The sequence below is a fragment of the Lichenostomus cassidix genome, chromosome 4 (genome assembly GCF_008360975.1).
Source record: "Lichenostomus cassidix isolate B80296 chromosome 4, HeHo_3.0, whole genome shotgun sequence".
Classification (NCBI taxonomy): domain Eukaryota; kingdom Metazoa; phylum Chordata; class Aves; order Passeriformes; family Meliphagidae; genus Lichenostomus; species Lichenostomus cassidix.
Genome location: NC_139484.1, coordinates 26,454,960 through 26,474,662, shown reverse-complemented (window position 1 = coordinate 26,474,662; position 19,703 = coordinate 26,454,960). Strand labels below are relative to the sequence as shown.

General features: G+C 40.9%; 1 protein-coding gene across 3 annotated transcripts in view; it reads right to left on the bottom strand.

Annotated features, from left to right (window-relative positions):
• CSGALNACT1 (chondroitin sulfate N-acetylgalactosaminyltransferase 1) overlaps positions 1-19,703 on the bottom strand; it is a 42,771-nt gene that overhangs the window by 3,029 nt on the left and 20,039 nt on the right. For 2 of the 3 annotated variants that reach the window (XM_085058414.1, XM_085058415.1), the window contains exons 2-9: positions 18,800-19,052; positions 16,251-17,172; positions 9,833-10,049; positions 8,694-8,795; positions 7,701-7,879; positions 7,246-7,340; positions 4,123-4,204; positions 2,279-3,747 (exon numbers count right to left, since the gene is read on the bottom strand). In XM_085058414.1, coding sequence (XP_084914540.1) covers positions 3,464-3,747; positions 4,123-4,204; positions 7,246-7,340; positions 7,701-7,879; positions 8,694-8,795; positions 9,833-10,049; positions 16,251-16,884 — 1,593 coding nt within the window. In that variant the 5' untranslated portion in view covers positions 16,885-17,172; positions 18,800-19,052 and the 3' untranslated portion in view covers positions 2,279-3,463. Of the gene's footprint in view, positions 1-306; positions 3,748-4,122; positions 4,205-7,245; positions 7,341-7,700; positions 7,880-8,693; positions 8,796-9,832; positions 10,050-16,250; positions 17,173-18,799; positions 19,053-19,703 lie in introns of those variants that run through there. The other variant, XR_014851665.1, reaches the window with a different exon arrangement.

The following is a 19,703-nucleotide window of genomic DNA, read 5'->3' as shown; positions in this document are numbered from 1 at the left end:
TGAGAGGCAGGGTGTTAACTTGCACAATAAGATGTGGGCTGATCTGACATGGATATAGCAGGACAAAAACAATTTTAGCTCTAAGATCTTTACTAAAACTCCTCAGGATTTGACCTGCTGATGAGTGGACTAGTAGATTCACTGCCTTTATATTAAACTACTTTTTTGCAAATGTTTTCTCAGTACAGCTCAGGGAAAACCACTGTCTCTTTTCACATCTATCCCACATGTTTGAGAGTCATGCCTCAGTTTTTCAAAGACTCACTTTCCAGCTGTGAGGCAAGAAACATGAGGTTTTGTACTTACACATTTAGATTACTGCACTGACTGCAAAGGCAGCTACCTTGCCAGAACAGATGCCCTCAAGACTGGCTCTTCTATTGCTCCAAAATCCAGTTACCCTGAAAGTCTGTGGAGCAAGGACATCTTGCAGCGTTCGAGAATCAAGGGTGATGACATCTATTCGGGAGTTTCTCTGTAGAATCTTTCTTTCTGCAAGGGATGCTACGCAAGGATTACAAGAGTAGTCAATTTGAAAACTGCTTGTTGGAGAGATCATGAATTCTGGAGGAACATGAAAATTTGTTTTGTTCGATGCCTTTAGCCACAGCATGCTACAGTCATCAAAAAGTAATGCAAGGAGTTCCTGGGTGGCCTTACCACCTGCACAAGGCCATCTCTAGTCCCTTCTCAACCAAGATCCAATCAATTGTCATTCTGAGAAAGATCCCTAGCTGGTTTGGGGACAAGGAAAGTAGAGACCTTCATAACACAACCTATTGTTATGTTGGCTGCTCTCTTTGGATTTCATCTTTTTCTAATTGGGCTGGAAGACCTGTTAGAGCTCCACTTGGCTCACAGAAACATAGATAACAGCAGCTTCCTTTTCTCATGCTGCTCTTCATGTTTCCTATCAGTGCAGTTTCCACCTCTAGAGAGCCCTGACAGATCTCTGCTGTGATTAGATTGTCCTGCACATCACTGACATGGCCAATGACTATGGGCTGGATGTCTCCATCACTGATACCATCTCTGCTCTTGCTAAACTGGCATCTGCAGCCAAGGAATGGAAACTGCATAGAGACAGTATTATTCCTGGCAAGAGAAATGGCATCTCTGTGGAAAAGGACATACACGAAAATCACAAGGGTGCTATTTAAAAACACAAGCAGTGAAACTGACAGAATTTGGATGATGTGCTTGCAAAGGTATCCCAAGTAATGAAATGTTGAATTTACAACTGCCCAGTGCTTAGAACTGGAGACTAATAGAGGTTTGAAGGGACCTCTGCAGATCGTCTGGTCTAGTCTTGCTCTACAAGTGTGGCTCAGAGAAGGCTGAAAAAAACCATCATGGAAATAGTTAAGGCAAGGCTTGAGGTAGGCTGTGATTATGAAACTTTTATAGTATACAACACCCAGTTTCAAATTCAGGTTATGTGGGACTGCAGGAACAACTTTTGCCTTGAAGCAGCTGAGCTACCAAACTTTCATGCACACTCAACAAGCCATACCTGTTTATTCCTATTGTGTAATATTTGTAAAGTTACTTCATCAAAACAAAGCCCTTTATAAATAATTTATCATGTGTTCTGGGAACAAAACAGCTCTTTGGAGGATCTGCTTGAGAGATTGCTGAAGTTTCTATGGTAAGTGATGTATTTTAGGGTTGAGATTTTAAAGTATACAAAGTTTCAATTCTTTTTGTACTTCTGCAGTGTTTTGGGCACTTGGTGATTTGCAAGGCAAGTGCAATGCAGATCCTTTGCACCAACAAAAGACAAACACATATAAACATGTCCAAGGAAAAGGTACTTACAGCAGCATGGACTCTGCAGATCCTGCATGCAGTGCTTTCAAAAGAGGTTCATAGTGCTCTTCCTACTGCACAGCAGCACAACAGTGATTCATTCATTGTTCAGTGCTATCTTTCACATTTCTTCCCCCAGCTTTTACAAGCCAAACCCCATATTAGAATCTGGTTCAGACTGCCTTGGATTAATCTGAAGCTATAAAACAAAGAGACTGCTCAGAGAAACAGCATTTAGGTAAGCAAATGGGATTTCCAAGCCCATGCAGTTTTTGTTGGCTGGTATATACTAAAATGATAAATTGCAGTCAGCATTAAAAGAAAATGCTTTATAAGAGCAATAATTCAGACTTGCAACAGTTTTAGGCAATTGCAAAAAAAAACCCCCAAAAACCAACAAACTATTAAGTTACTAATTTTTAGGATTAGTATCTATAATTACCATAAGAGAATTTGCAGGGTCCAGTAATCCATCACAAAAATTTATTTTGTTGATTACAAAATGCCTTCTATACCCTGGGCAAAACTCTATATTTGGTTTAGAGGGAATACTTTGGTATAAAGTCAGAAATTGTTCATCACTTTTGGTATCTGGCATCAGAGTTTAAAGCCTCCTGTTAAGCACTGCAAGTTGATGTGTATTTCCTTTTCTTCACCGTGCTAAAACTTCTGACTTCCAGTACCCAGGTTGTGTAGAAAAATCACTTATCTGAACCCAGATCCCATCCACAGGAACACAGATCTGCAGAGCATTTTCCGAGCATTGGAAGGCTGTACTATTTCCTAGTAAGGCTAGAAGTAGAAAACCTGAAGTATAGCAAAATAATTCCCAAGCAAAATGAACTTCATTTAAAAACAAATCTTGAGATACATACAGCATTCTAAAGCAGAAATACACCATCTGATTCATGTGATCCAGACGTGGCTCTTTGCTTTTGGTTCACTGTCCACAGAGGAGAACAAACAGCACCCTCCGACGTTTTTGAACCATCACACTTGACCAGTAAGATTTTCTCTTTCTGAATTTTAGAAAGCACTTTCTGAGATACCTCTTTCTCTGGATGAACTCGGAATGCCCTGTTAGTACACAGCTGCTGTCTCCCCATTCCAGCCCCTTGAGGGAAAAGGATTTTTGGTCCCTCTACCTTTACCATTGCTAACGATCAGATGTCCTTCTCAGAGCATGAGTCTCTGTACTTATTCAAAAGTAGCCCTTTTTAGATATGTCAGGTTAGACATAGAAAATAACTCCTAATTATTGGCCCACTGAAAGGTCACTGAAATCCTTTAAATAACTGTACATCTTACAAACATTCCAAAGGAAAAGCACATCCATTTGTTAGTGTGATTGCCACACTGGGCACATAATACCTCATAATGTTCATTGTCTATGTGACATGCCCTTGAATCTCATCAAGTGTTCAAGTCTTCCTCAGAAGTAAGTGCTGAACAGTCAAGGTAATGGAATACTTAAAAGCCCCATTAGAATAAAAATAAAAGTAGGGAGGACAAATTCTTTCCCTCTTCTTTTTTTGCTGCAATTCTGCTGGAATCTCCATCCTCTTTCAGTCTTATTCCAAATTTTCTGGTTAGAAATTCTTTTCCAAAGTACCTTACAGTACAATTCAGAGGCTTTTTACCTCCCTTTCTGGATTCATGTCTTCTTACTGCTCAATTTCTGTCTATGCAGATGTGTTTCAATCTCTTGCTTGAAAACAAGCATCCCAAGCTGGCCATGAGAAGCCTCATTCATGGCCTTGGACTGCATGCACATTTTGTACTGCTCTGGGGTCAGCTCGTCCAGACACTGCTTTTCATGCCACAGATGAAAGAGACCCCTGACAGGTGTTCGGATCACCATGAGGTTGCTATGAAGGTACTTGCGGTACAGATGCACATCTTCACCACCCCAGCCTTTAATGTCCAGGTCAAAGCCACCTAAAACAAACAAAATTCAAAATAAAACTAGAAATATATATTAACAAGCTTGATGATATTAATTAAACTGCAGCTGCTTTCTGGCTCCAGTCAGCCCTTTAAAACAGATACACTTTCTGTGAACATTGAAATGCCATCTTCAAATCTTTCAATATCAAACAAAAGTTCTTTATTTGTAACTTTATTTTATTTCTAACTTTATTTTTAAGCATAGATTCTGGTAACCTCTACATCACCTAGGAATAGTCTAAACATCTAGCCACAGCACTGCTGCAAATTCGTGACATAGACACAGTGGCCAAGGAAAGGGAGGCTGATCATAATTTTCCATGTTTTAGCAAAAAGGCAGGTGTATTGGGAGTGTATTTTTCTTACCTATGTTGAGAAAATCAGATCTGTACTGGCAAGTCATCCCAAAACCAAAGTCTCTCCAAAATCCCGTTTCTTTTTTAATAATCTGCATGAAGGGAAAGGAATGTTTAAATGGAAGCAGAAATGCTTTCAGAGTGAGCATTCTGACCTGAATGTGGTCAGAAATGGGAGAAACTGCCCTTTTATTTTTCCCCATGTGAATCCACAGCTGGTCCTGAACCTGTTTTTGTAGATACTCATTGCATATATCTGCACCCACCACCCCCTCCAAACCAGTTGTGTTATTAACTATCACAGATAATCCCCCTGATCCAGAATAATCAGGTTTTGCTCCACTCCTGCTGTTGTAGACCAAGTAGAATAATATCACACCTCTGGAGTTTACTTCTTTGCAGGCAAAGCATCCTCCAAAATTGTTCGTTTATGTGGGATTCAAACCTGATGTAAGAAATATATTGGTAAACCAGGGAAGCCAGACTCTGCTGTCAGAGCAGATGGTGGCACCTGCATTGTGGGCCACATGAGCTCTGGAAGAAAACAGTAGTTCTAATCTGATCACACAATTGGCAGCTTTTTGAATACGTTAATTTTGAATAAGAATAATTTTCCATTACAGAGCTGCTACATCCACCTAAACTTGAAGACCAGAAATGTTAGGTGGTAGATATATGTCCCATAAAAGCCTTTGTAAAAATGAATGATCTGCCTTACTGAGATGGACAATGAAAACATTATTTATTACATGTAGAAAATCAGAACACTGAGAAAGCATGGCTATAATTTTGAAAAACAGATACCCAAGTACAGATCTCTAAGGTCATAATTCACGCATGTGAGCGACATAACCTAATCTGGTGAGATATCCAAGAGCGTCAAGGGACTGGGACAGGTATTTAAATCCTCTGAGCAAGTCAGCAGTACTTCACACCATTAAATGTCTTGTTAGAAATCTACCCCTTAGCAGCTGCTTTGGAAAATCTTTACTTCCCTTGTGACAGAATTACAGAAGATAAGGAGAGAGAATTTCCATTTCTGAATTTACAGATCCCAGTGTTTCCTTTATGAAGAAATGCTCTTCCTGAATTGTCTCTCCTGATTTCTTGTTCATACCTCCGTTTTTAGTTCATAGTTCTTGTCACTTCAACTGCTTTTTTTTTTTTTTTAACCGCTCACATTGCTATAGACTTCATTTCTCATTTCTCCTTTCCTTGAAAAAGCCAAGTCACTGCAGAAGCCAATTAAAAGTAAACAAGATTGTATCTGTCAGGTCTGCACTGTAACATGAAGTCTCCATCACAATGCCCTTACAGCAAGCTACCAATGTGCATTAGCATTATTATTTCCCATTAGTGCAAGTGGCTGCTGCACAAATCAAATTCTATCAAAGATTTCTGAAGGCTTTTTTTTCTTTCTCCTCAGCTGACCAAGTTTCAGGACACAGAGCTAACGCTGTCTTGTTTTATTGGCATAGATCTGGCCTTATGCCCAGCAACAAATATGGGCTAAAAATATAAAAATATACATAAAAATGTAATTGGCTGTACTTTAAATCAAGAAGCTTTTCTGACATAAGCATCCCATTTTATTATTCAAATATTAGCTATAAATATTTTCACAATCCTGACAATGTACTTTGTGGAATTTATGCTAGCTTGAGAGCTAAACTCTATTGCATTCCCTAAGCACAACTCTAACAAGCTTGAGGATCCCTGACAAGCTCTGAGCAGAGAGAGAAAAGCTTTCATGAATCCCATGGTATGATGAGAATATCCTCTGAGAAAAGCAGTAGAAGGGATTTTCCAGACTCTTCAGTGAAAGTCTTTCTGGCTACATGTTTCATAACACAGAGAGCAGTAGACAAACATATTTTAAAATATTTTGGTGGACTTTTCAAATTCTCACTCTTCATTTTTATACGGGGGTAGTGATGACAGAAGACTGGACTCAGACCCCAAGTGATCTTTTTCAGCTGTGGCTGTTCCTGGGTTCACACCACCCCTAATTCCTACCTACCCAGAACAACAACAGAAGCTGGGATGCTCTGGGCACAGTGTCCAGCCTGGGACAGGATGAGCCCTAGCAAGAGCAGTACCTGGCAGTAAGAGAGGCAGGTGTGGCAGGTTAGCACCTGACCCAGAGGAACTGAATGAAGCTGCATAGCTGGCTTACGATTCACTATGAAAATCCAGCCACTTAGCAGCACTAGTGGGCCAAGGACTGTGACCCACTGACTCTGGAGAGAAGCAAGACTCCCTTCCATCAACCCTTTAAGCTCAATAATAGTGCAACAGAGTGCAATAATAGTGCAATAGGACAAGAGACTGAAGAACAGTGTCTGCAGCAGTGCCAAGCAGCGGCTTGGTCACCAACATTCATGTGAACCTCCCGTGTGTGTGCTCTTTCTTCCTCACTACAGCTCCCTCCTCGCCAAGGAGACTCATATATATCTTAATCATATGCCTTATGGCAATGTTTTTTAAAATATTGCTTTGTTCTCACACCAAGGTGAGATGCAAATCAGTGGACTTGTGCTGTGTTGTGTCAGTGCCAGGTTGAAGAGACAGCTCCCAGCCTGTGATTTGACTCTGAGACACTTCAGAAACACACTGTCTGCTCACAGGCACTTTAATCATGAGCTGTGGGATGGGAAAGGTCAATATAAGGTGTTCAAGTAAGTGGGGGAATAACTGTGACAGACCTGGAATTCTCTTTTCACTGACTGATCCGAGGACAGCTCTGCTTTTCATAAATGTCAGTTCTTCAAATGCAAATAGTATTCAGTGTAAGGAAGAAATCAGAGCAAGTCAGGAACTGTCACCCCAAGATAGTACACCATGGAGGAATTGTTAACTAGTTAGGAAATTCCTTTTGCCAGATAAGCAGACATATTTTAAATTCTTAGTTTCCAGGTAAAAACTTCAAAAAGGTTTAAAATAAATAGCACCAAGATACTTCTCAGTGAAACATACCTGCAGAACTCACCATAAGGTGAGTGTTGTAGTTAATTTTGTCTGTGTGGTGGTCACCATGCACAAAAGAACAGTGAAATGCTGTCCAAGAGCACATGCACCTTTAAAAAATGCTTTGTTCAAATAAAAGCAGGCATTCAGAGAAACAAGTACTTACCAGCTGCTGTTCTAAAGATGGGATGGAATCATGGTGACCATAAATTATACTGGGGTTATACTGGCTGAAGAGAACAGGATAAAATACCTTCTTCCCTAGAAATGACAATGGGTTACTTCTTTTAAAAAGCTGTATAAAACACACTTGTCTCTTACAAGATGCATTCCAGGCCAGACCAAATCCAGACAAAGTTACACAAACTTTGCACTGAGCCTATGCTCTTTCCATGAGAATGTGAATGCAAGGATATAATTAATAAAAAGATCCTGTTCCAGAAAGTACAGGTGCTGAAGGCAAGAGATTCAATCACAGTGGGAGCAGGAACTGTTACAACTGATTTACAACTGATTTACCATAGCTTCATTACCAATTCAAAGGTAAGAATACTCTGGTGAGGGATTTTACATAATAGGTAGAACCTGTTAAAAGACTATGTACTTCATGAGAAGTAGTACCTGGCTGTGTGTTCAATCTACAGGAGTTCAAGAAATCAGCTGTGAAGTATATGTCCACATCGCAAAAAAAGAGAACAACATTGTTTCCTTTCCAAAATCGAGCACCAACATCTAATCCTTTGCCCCTGGAAAATTCTTCATTCAACTGGATGAAGGTAAAATTCTTGAAGTTGGCTGACCTAGAAGAAAAACATTCAGTAACTTACCCTGTCCATCCAGCTCTTATTACAAATCAGGGGTGGGAACCCGATATGAAAGAACTAACGTAGAAATCTGTAGTATCACAATTCTGAGAGCAGTTGGAGGGAAGAGATACTGTTTGACTCTTGAGGAGATTTCCACTATGTCTATCTATGTTCAGAGCTTGACCTGTGTACTTACACACTAGCATTCCTGTCCCCGACTTTCTTTGGGGAAATCTCACAAAAATCCCAACAAGGCTTAGATATCTTAAAATATCTTCAGTATGCAAATTTCAATGACCTGTGGTCACATTATCTATATAAGAGTCTTCTTCCTACACTAAGAAGACAACAAAAGGCTGCAATGCCACATGATCTTGACAAACACAGCTATGTAAGCAAACTCAACAGAGCAGAACAGGCCAAAGGCATCCAGAGTTCCTTTGTAATCTACTGAAATTGTCTCAACCCACCTTTGGAAGTCAGTTTTCAGTCCTAACAGCTAAAGCCACTTTCAAAACACAAAAGAGTTAACAGTGTTTGTGAGGGAGGAACAAAAGAAAAAAAAAAGCAGTTGCACTGAGGTAAATTCAGTTTAAATCTGCTCAGCAGTTCTAAAAACCAAGGTCACAAACCCACAGATATGGGGCTCTCTGGGTAACACCATTTTAATTTGATACAAAAAGAAAGCTTTTTTCTGCAGTGCTCTTTAGAACCTTTTGGCACAACTATGAGTTTTGAGTTATCAAGCCTCCACTTCATGAAGGATCACTGTGTATGAACAGCACACACCAGATGTTCAGGTACTTACTTAGAGGTATTCTCAAGTATCGATTTGACTTCATTCATTTGTTCCTTTCCAAAGTAAACTACAGTGAGGTGAATTCTCCCATCCTGCTGAATGCCCATTTCCCTGCAGAATACAGACAGATCTGTGACTTGTCCCAGAAATTAGCTTCCTTCAATAACCTACAGAAGCTGGGGAAGGCAGAATAGGGTGAACCTCAGAGGCATTCCTGGGGACATGATTCACTCACAGACATCCTTGTCCTGACAAAGTGGCTCATTGTCTCTCTTTGAAGGGACAGAAGACTCTCTTCCAGGCAGATTAGGTACAAGTTCTCTAAACATCATTTGTTACATTAATAGGACACTGTTAAAAGAGGCCATCCAGCCCCAGGAAGAATGATCAGGCAGGCAATAACTTCAGCACTTAGGAGAATAGGAGAAGGAGGATTTTTTTAATACCCTATCTCATAACCTTGAGTTCTTGTAACAGATATTCCAGAGTTCAGATCTTTGGCATTTACTAAAACCTAAGTACCAACCAGAGATCAAATGCATAGCCTAAGGGTAAGACCAATCTGAACAAATGCTAGAACCATGCTTCACTTGGACAAAGTTTAGTCAGCAAGAGTTCGTCTATAATCATCAGAGAGATCAGCATGACCAGAGGGTGATTTCTCTCAATCTAAAACAAGACAATCAGAATACTAATCAGAAGACTAATTTAGACAAGGAGCCTATTTTTAGATGGTTGTAATTAGACAAAACAAACCCCATTGTAAGATTCAGTATCTGTTGATAACACAGTCTTTTCTGGGCAGCTATTTAAAGTTACATCTCAATTAAGTTCTCTCTCTGAACATCATCTCTGTGCTGAAAAATAAAAGTTTAAGAGTTACTATGCTGAAAGGAAATACATTTCCTTCTTGCCTCTTATTGCCTTAACATTTTGTCTAATGGAGTCTGGCAAAGTGTTTGGGAGCACTGATTTCCCACTTCCTTAGAAATGCTCCTTTGCAACTACTGGCGTGATATTTTCATGTTGCCACAATTGCATATGCCCAACAAACAGATTGAGACTGTTAAGTCAGGTACATGCATACCTAAAATTGCATCTGACTTTCCAGGAAAGAAAAAGTAAAGGCAGCATAAAAGGAAACCCACCTGAAATTCTGCATGAATTGCCGAAATTTGCTGGCTCTCTTGGCCAATGGCACAATGACATTAATAAGTGTGTCAGCCATATTGACATTTTCATTTTTCACTTTCATTACAGGACCAAATGGCCGGAATAAAACAATCTTCTTGAACTGATGTTTTGCATCTCCTTTGAAAGTCAGCTCATACAATGTGCCTTTATTTTTTTCTGTGCGGTAGATCCCTGCATGAAAACAAAAAATGAAGAGATTTTTGAATTAAAGCTGGGCTCCTGGGGGGAAAACAGGATGCAGACTTCATTTTCTACACCTAAGCTGAAAACGCAGCAGAGGCAGCAAGATATTTACATTTACACCAATGCACAGTCCACCGTGGTTTGGAGGAGGCCATCACTTTGGCAGGGACACAGCCCTGGGTTGCAGGAGCTGTTTGGTATTCTTGCAGGCACATTCCAAAGCTTGGCTGAGTTACAAACCCCTGAAAGCTACCAACTCCTCATACTCAGTATAACCCAGCAGACATACTGTCCTTATTTTTCAGACTGCTCCAACTGCACACTGCAGACATGCATGGTAATAGGATGCAGAGGGACTGCAAAAGCAGCCTGCCTCTGCAACAGGAGGGATTAGGCCATCTCCCAGCAAGGCAATTTCCTGATGAGCACTGGGAGGTTCTCTGGAAAGTCCCCCAGTAAAACTATGCAACTAGGCCCCAGCAGCCATCAACTTCACCCACTGCCAGTCAGGACAAAACTCTCCTGTCACCCAACTCTCAATAGACTGCTATTTCCTTTGAGGATGCCCATTCCTGGTTGAGTAGGGGTCTGCAAGGATGACACTACAGTTTGTCACAGGCTATACCCGGACACTTAATTCATGCACGCATATATTTATTTCCTGTATGGAAGGAACTTCTAACATACTCAATGGGTCAAATTGGTCCCATGCCGTGGGCCGGCATGAACTAAAAAAGCTTTGATCATGCTCCATTGAAATATTATAATACCTTGAATGAGATCAAGTTGGCAAAAAGGCTATAGATTTTACCCACTTTAAATGATACTTCATTTAGATGTTCATTAGATACCCTACAGTGTATACTGAAATAAAGTTTTTTTGCTGGCAGATCCATTAGATTTAAGAAAGAAAAATTAATGGTAATTCTAATTAAGCCACTGTAAACATTTAACCACTTAATCAGTACAAGAGTATAATTGCAATGCCTTCCATTTCTTGCAGAAGTTAAAAAGACAAGCAAAAATGTATGGGACAAAACTCCTCCTCTTGCCTTGTTTTTCTCTTTTTTTTCTTCTCCCCATCTGGTTAGGAAGCATAGCTTCTTCTAGTCATAGAAAACAAGACCAATATAAGGCTTGCTTGCTTTTTTTTTTTTTTTAAATCATGGTTATTCCCTGATGTGCAACTTTGCTGGGCATCTGACCCATAGACTGTCAGCTCTGTGTGCATTTCCTGTAAAGGTCTGGGTAAAAGTTCTCTTCAAAGAGCAAAGTGACATAAGCTCTTCTTCTTGCATTGCAGCTTTTACATTGGTATAATCAAAAGACTAATGAGGTGTGATTTTATCTGGAGAGAGCTCTGTGGGCTGTCTTATCTTCACTATAATTCTATAAGTGTTTTATTCTTAATGAACACTTCAGCTAGTTAATAATATATGCAGATTTACTGATCTGTTATTCACTTCATGTTTTATTTTTAAAATAAGCTGACTCAACAAATGCTCCAATCCTCCTTCTAGCATTGCAAATGAATCTAGGGAGATATCAGATCCATCATTCTTTTACTGCTAATCTTTCAAAGTTGTGTCCTTGACTCCTACTAGCTTTTTCCATAAAGTCTGATCAAGGTGCAGTCCATGAACTGCATCTGTTAATGAACAGGAGATCATCTGAATAGTGACCTAATAGTCCTTTCACTTCCTCATCCTAGTGGCCAGAAAATAGAAATCTGAGCCTTTAAATTCTGCTCACCCATTTTTTTCTTACAGAAAGCCTGCTGAGGATCCAAGTGCACTCTTGCATGCACTCATTTGCTCAAGCAGTTTTTAAACACAGGTTTTACCAAGGAAGTTTGTGTTTGAAAGGTTAAGGCAGCCTTTTGACATTCAGCTAAACAAAGCTCTAAATTAAATCTGATTTGCATTTTCTTTAAAGAGAAATTGATAGGACTGTTTCACATGTTTGATATAGTGATCTGACATTTTTCCTAACAAAGACATAAATTAAATTAACAAATTTAATAGTATCTACCAGACAACATCTCAAAGTCTTCACTTTTAGATTCTCTTCTACCTACCCCAGCCAAGAAACAATGAGCCCATAAATACTACTTCCCTGGAAATATATACTGCACAATAAAGGAAGCCTTGCCAAACAAGTACCTTAAAGAAGAGTGCAAGTTGTGACCTGACTGGAGTCCCTCCTCGGGCTATACACAGAGGCTGCTTCTAAATCTGTGGTTTTGTTCCTGTTCAGTACTTCTACTATGGCTGAAAACAAGTACCTTATGTGAAGGCAAGGTTCCCTTGTGCAAAATGGTAATCCAAGAATGTATAATCATAACATTTCATACTGAAGAGAACTGTATGCAAGGTTAATGCCTCTAATTAAAAATGGCTATTCTTGATGCACATTTAAACTATTTGTTTTCCATTTTTAAGCATCTTCTTTCCTTTTTTAAGTATCTTCTTTTTAGAAGCAGAGAACAAAGGGATTTGTCCAAGGTCAGGCAGTGAGTCTTGGAAATTAGTCTGAATATCTTGAGTCACTCTGGTGATTCACCCAGCAGAACATCCTGCCTTTTACAATTTTTTTCCATTTTCGATGGCTCTACTTCATTTGTGCCACCAGGACTTTTTACGTGATTCAGGAAGATAGGTCAAACAGCCTCAGTTCCAAGATATGAACTGTGAGGAGAGGAAAAACGTAGCCTCAAAAAAGTAAACAAAAAAAACTTTTTCCTTAAAAGATTGCTCCTGAAATGAAAGCCTTGGACAGTCTAGATATTCAATATGGATAAAAGAAGGTTAATTGATCATTTATTACTTCCATTATAGCAGATCTGTTTCAGCATATGCACCATTCCTTTCAGAGGCAGGGAGAAGAGTCAAAACCTTTGGAAACCCAAAGTAAAAAAGTAAACAGGAGCTCCAGGTCTCCAGATAGAATAGCCCTAAAATGAAGGAAAAGAATAAGTGAGAAGCAAAGAAGGCCTGGGCTGAAGAACTGAGTAAAGAGCAGTAAGCCTCCAGTCTCCAGAGCAGCAATTCCCAGGGTTCTCTAAAGAAATGCAAAATACCTGATCTCTATTCAGCAGGGCAGGAAAACAAACGTCACTGGCATGGATCTACATGAAATGTGTAACTAGAAAACAGCCATCATTCTTAACAAAATGCTGTTGAGCAGATGACAATTTTAACCTCAGTTCCATAGATTACAGGTTTCAAGTCTCCCACTGTCCCTAGAAACAGTCCCTGGACTCATGCTCATTAGTTCTCTTCTGTTAGATGATGTAGGACCCACCATGAGGATTTATTAGCATTCACTGTCCCCATTTTAACTCAGTATTACAATGATCTTCCCACTTCACACGCAGTAAGAAACAGCATCTTATCCTTTGTTGAAAAGCATCATGCAATTCTCCCAATAAGCTTCCAGGGCAAAACTCATCAGATAGCCCACCATCAGCAGCTGCTCATTTGAGAAAGCAAAGCTACTCCTTTTCATTGCCTCTGAGTCCTTGATTAAAATTCCAGTCACTAGACATACTTCATGCAGGACAACTTATGATCCAGCATATTTGAAGGTGTCATGGCAGGGAATTTCTTAAGCGATCCAGGGATTTTCTGGAACTGTTCATATTAGGAAAGAATATCACCAGGCAGTGATTCCATTCACTTATGGCACACGCTACTCAGGGTTGTCAGAGTTTCCAAAGTATTATCTCCATCTTTGAGAAAATGAACGACTCCCAGATCTATTTGGCTCTGCTGCTATTTACATAAATGAATGACCAGACCTGTTATCCTGCTCTCTGACCAACCAGCTTTCTACTGGAAACAGAGCAGTCCTTTGCCTGCTTATAATACAGAGAAATTTCTGATTTTTTTCATGCTGTTTCATACTACCTCCCCTTGGCAGAAGGCTAGTGAACATAAGTGGGAGGAATAAGGGAGAGAGGGGAGCATTATAGCAGCTGAACAGCCCAAGTGCTTCTGTCAAGAGAGAAGCCAAGTAGAGCAGCAGCCAGATGGATACATTTCGAGCTCCAGGGAGAAGGTGTGGCTCTCTTGGTTTTGATTAAGGGGGGAAAAATGGAAAATTCCACTACGTGTCAGCTATTGCACTGGAAGAAGAACTGAGAATCTTATCCAAATTTCATGTAGCAGCAAATCTGCTGAGAAGGAATTTAACTCAGATGTAAGGTACTAGGGTCATAGTCTAATTCCCACGCACAAGTCATTTTGTCTAGAAACTGCAGAGGATGCAACAGTTATTTTAAGATATCCCAGCCACAGAGACAAAACATTTCTCCTTAAATGCAAGAAGTGTTTGAAGAAACATTTTCCCTCTGCAAAGACAAGAATAAATGCACAAAATTTAAAAAAGGAAGAGATACAGCCCCAAACCGAGTTTATTTCCATACACCACCACCCCGCCTGTTGCATATGCCAGCAATGAACTAGTACTGAAAAAGCGATAGCAGATGCCAGATGTGATCCACAAGAAGAGAAAAATCCACACGGGAAGCCCAAGGAAACAAGATGAATGTGCTCAACTCTATGTTCTAGCATGACTCAGGATCAGCAACACCCTTGAGTAAACTGGTGTCAAAGGCATTGCTGAGTAAAGCAGAAACAAGGACACAAATCCTACATACTGAGAGCAGCAGTTCAGATTTTAAATCCTGTCCTGTCCCTGATTACATGATTTTCATTTCATCACATGTCTCCACCTGATCAACCCTTAAGATTAGGGTGGTAGCCCCACATTTAACATAAGAGAGGCACACAGCTTTTGTGTGCTGTTATTGCTAAAGCAGCTGGAAAACACTTAGAGGGTTAAGTGGTATTACTTTCAGTGTAGATCTGGGCCACATCTCCCAGAAAGCTCCAGCTGCCCATGGCAGTTCGAGAAAATGAAAACAGCTGGCTTAGTAGCTGGGTAAATGGACTCATGGTTGCTGTGTTGCTGGATTTGTACTAAGCTGCCAGAAGCTGACATAGAATCCAGCTCGTTACTAACTTGTGTGGGCAGTGGCACCTGCAGAGCACTGTTTCCAAAACAAGTTCAGTGTCCAAACTATACTTTGCAGAACTGGAACAGAAAACTGAGTCCTCCCTACACATACTCAAGTTACACAGAGCGATGGATTTGTCCTTTGATCGGCAATTTTTGCCATTCTTGGGAGAGTCAAAGATGGGGGAAAAGAGAGTGACAAGAGGTGACAGAGACCTCCAAAATAATTTGGCAGGGAAATTTTATGTCAAGTCTTTGTTTCTAGCCCCAGTGCATGGATCCCTGTATTTGCAAACAGATAGGTCTGCACTGCTGAGTGAAAATTAGAATTTGTTCCCTTGCACCTACAGAAGCAAGGACCTGGCCTGCAGAGGAAGACACAAGGAAGGTTTCTTGAGCTCAGGCTGAGCTGTACACAAACAGGGCTCCAGTTTCTTGAGCTCTGAGTCACATAACGCGCTTCCTCCCTCTGGAGTATTTCACCAGGGTATGTGAAAGCCAGCAAGACCATTTGTGCATGAAGAACCTTCACAGAGCCAGAACTAGTGTGCATCTCTTCCCCACGCCTTTCTGCACTTGTTCCCCAAGCACAGCACTGGTACCCAGTCAAAGACTCTTGAGTGTGCATAAAGGCAGGCTTACAGCTTAATGGATATTGAGCAATGTGTGGCAGGAAACATCTCCTATCTCCTCACCCTCTCGCATGGAAGAGCTGGTGTCAAACAGCCATACATGCTTGCTCAGCACCTATAATAAACTGTAGAAACATATTTTGAAAAGATAAACTGAACAACAAACAGAAAGGAGGAAAATGGCAGCATGAATTTGAACTGCTTTTGTCAGTGTTAACACTGGGAATAGATCTGGGATTGCAGGCTGGTCAGTCACTCCTTGCTTTGTCAGTTTTGAGGCAAGCTCATGACTAGAGAGCTGTGAACACATGCTGGTGTCACTACAGGAGACTGGAAAGCTCTGTTGTCACAAAGTCCTGTTCCCCAGGAAAGCTGCCATTGTGCAATTGTGCCTGAGACAACATTGCTAGGTCACAGCACTAACACCATCCCAGACACTGGTGCTCTGACACAGCTCCCATCTCCCTCAGCAACTCAGTCACACCAGATCTCCGCCCAGCACTGTGTGGACCTTCTAACCTGCTGTCTGCATACAAACCTTCAATGAAGTCGGAGGCTGTGTATACCCGGGGTTTTGCTTTGCTGACCCCATCTGGCTTGTTCAAGCTCCCAACTGCTAACTCAATCACCTCTATCAACTCATCTCGCTTGTCCTTCCTTACAGGTTTCTCCTCTGGGTGCCGTGTCAGCCCTGTCTCCAGCTGGTACACCTTCTGGAGGGTGAAGCTTTCAAAGGGCACTGCTGCATACTCTGTGGACAGCTTGACACCACTGTGCACCTCTGCTTTGTCTACTTGGGAACGGAGGAAAGCCAGCAGGTTGGCCTGGGCCTTCTCCGGCTTGCTGTGATCAAGCCGAATGTCCAAGGAGTCTGGGTACTGGTTCTGCATATTCTTAAGCTGCTCAGTCCTGCCCTGGAGCTCAGCCTTCAACTGGGCAATTTGTTTCTTCAAGCTGATGATGTAATTGCGGTGTTGCTCTTCTCGCTCTTGCAGAATGGCTTCATATCCCTCCTTCACAGTCGGACTGTGCACCCTGGGCAAGGCAAACTGCTGGCTGTCACCCTTGGGTGTGCAAGCCAACATATAAACAATAGACACTGAGCAACAGGCCACCACCAGCAGGCCTACAAGTCGGGGAAGAAATAGAGTAAATCCTCGTCGGAACATCATATCTCAAAAAACAGAGTCTAACCCCACACATGCAGCAGTTCTTATATCCATGCAGTGCCACAGAGGCCTCTGGTCTTCGAGTACTCTTACACAGATGCATGTATGTGCTGGAACTGGTTTGCCAGCTCCCCTGAAATGTGTGCTCTGCCTCTATATGGAGCTCCGTCTGGTCTATACACAGCAGGACCAAAAGACAAGTTGTGAAGCAGGCAGGACACTTCCTGATCCTCATGGCAAGACTTATGTTGCTGTGATGCAATCACATGGTGGCTGATGGAGACTGAGGACCTGAAAGATAAATGACAAAGACAGTCATTCAGACAAGTTAGAATTTGGTTATTCAGTACAGACCATTTATAGCATTCTAAGGATCTACCATGTTTCTCAGCTGCTCTAGCAGATCTCAAAGCTGTAAAGTGCTTGGGCTAAGACCCAAGCGATGCCAAGATCCATATGTGGAAAATCCTGTATGCATCCCTTTATTAGTTAATAACATGAGTCGGCCCATTGCCAATGAAAAACTAGTCCAGACCTCAAAGACTGCCACACTTAAGAATTACTAGGGAGTGCCTAGTGGTGAGATGCCAAGGTGCTCAGTTCATCCAAGGAATGATGGCCCTCCAGGTGTTCTCAGCTCTTGGAGTGCTCACTCAAGTTTTAAAAGGAAGGCACTCAGTCCCACAGCTAACACATATATTTTAGCTTCCATGCATGTTTTTTCCAAAACATCAGGAGACAAATATGGTCCATTTGAACATACGAAGCCTGACCTGGAACAGAAATTTGATAACCAAGAAACTAAAACTAAAAACTGTTACCAAGGCCAATTACTGCAACTAATACTGTTTGACATATCCTACCAGATGCTCCCATAAAAACCAAATAATGAGGAAGAGGACTTCTCCGGGGACACGCAGACTATGTTTTACTCAAAATCAGCGGTATCTTCATTGCAGTTTTGAAGGCTGTCATCATTGCACACTATTTTAAGATTTCAAGGCCCTTTTCTGTTTCTCGTAATGTTACAAAAAGTCATGCAACAATGTACAGTACTACTGTGTTTTCCAGTCTACCTAGGACAGTAGACCACAGAGAAGGTGGAGCAGGGATCATTATCATTTTTAATACAACTTCTTCAAGTGTATATAAAAAAGAGGAAAAAAGTTAGATGATTGAAGTTAAATATTGATCTAGCTGTAAGCTACATTAAAACAATTGTGCTGAGAACATTACCAGAGGGATTTTCAAAATCCCTTGGTTTTGGCCCAAACCCATGTTGGTGCAAGGAACTTCATCATTTACTCCGCTGATTGTACACTTAGGGCAAGGCTGAGTAACATCCCAGATTACACAGTGACGCTGCATTGTTAAGCACAAACACAATTAAATTAACCCCTTGATGCTCTCCTCTTGGATACATGCGTGACATAGTGACACTCTTTTGACAAGAGACAGTTACAGTCCTTTTAGGCATACATCCTTGCTGACACACCCTTGAGTCAAAACAGTTTGACTAAGACTTTCAGAGTTATTTTCAGTTATATCTAGTCCTGAGTCAAAGTCTTATGAAGGACTTTTCATAAACTGCTCTGTGGCTTCCCACCCCTCCGTCTTGATTGACTATTACTCTATATACAGTAGTTATGCAGAGATATTTCTCATGTTTGGACTGTTATTATTATTTTATCAGTTTGCAGAACTTCTGGGAAGAAACCCAACATTGAGCAGGAATTGAGGGGGCTAGAATGAGCCATAAAAATAGTGCTGTATTTTTCTCAAAGTGGTGCTGAATGACTATTATAGTATTTATATGATTCTCCACAAAATGTCAGCATTTTCAAAGGAAGAATTGCTGATTTTGAACAAAATATTCAAGCAGCTGGAGAAAAGTACAGGATCAAGTTGGTGCTCTTACCTTTTTGATGTGATCCTCTCTTTGGAACATCTTGGTTTGCTACTGCTTCTTCTCAGCCAAAATCATCCCCTGTTTATCTCCCTTCTTATGCACTTCCCAGGAAATGCCTGTACTATGAAAAGCGCTGTCAACCTCAGAACACCTCTTCATTGCTTTCACATTTGTCAGCTGCCTACATCTTCAGTCTGTCTCCCGTGTGGTGAAAGGCTGTAGTGGAGACGCTTCCTATGGATGCACTAGAAAAGTTGGCCTCCTGCAATGTAAAGGAGCTTGTCAAAGCAGGGAAAATTAATCGGGCATTTCTAACTGTACAACAGATCTGGCTAGAAGACTGCAAGAAGGTACTGTGCAGGGAGACAGGGTCAGGAAGTGGTGAGATGTAGTACATAAAACACTGCTGTGCTTGTATGCTTCCCTTCACACAATTAGTCCATTGACTGAATTGGCAGAAGCTGAACATCAGTGAAAGGATTAGTTGTGCTTACATGGTATAAACTGAAATTACATCTCAATGGCTTAGATAAACACACTATTTCATTTCTATAAGCAGCAACAGATTTGAGCTGTGGGCAAAGAGCTCTTCAAATGTTGACCTTGGAATATACGTGTATATAGATAACTATCTTCACTAAAATATAGTATGTCTCTCCTTAGGGTACTATTTCTTTTCTGTATAGTTTTCTGGTTTGAAATCTTCCCCATCAAAGATGCATCTTTAAAAACACTTCAGGACAGTAAATTAACAGAGCTACTTTGTCCCCTGAAACACTATTTTCATAATAAAGGATTGAGACCATGGGGACTTTAACCTTCTGCACAGGAATCATGACTGCAGGCATCCTGACAAGAAGCTTTCATTGCTTGCCCTCTGGATCTGTCTTATTAAATTGTACTGGTAACTTCA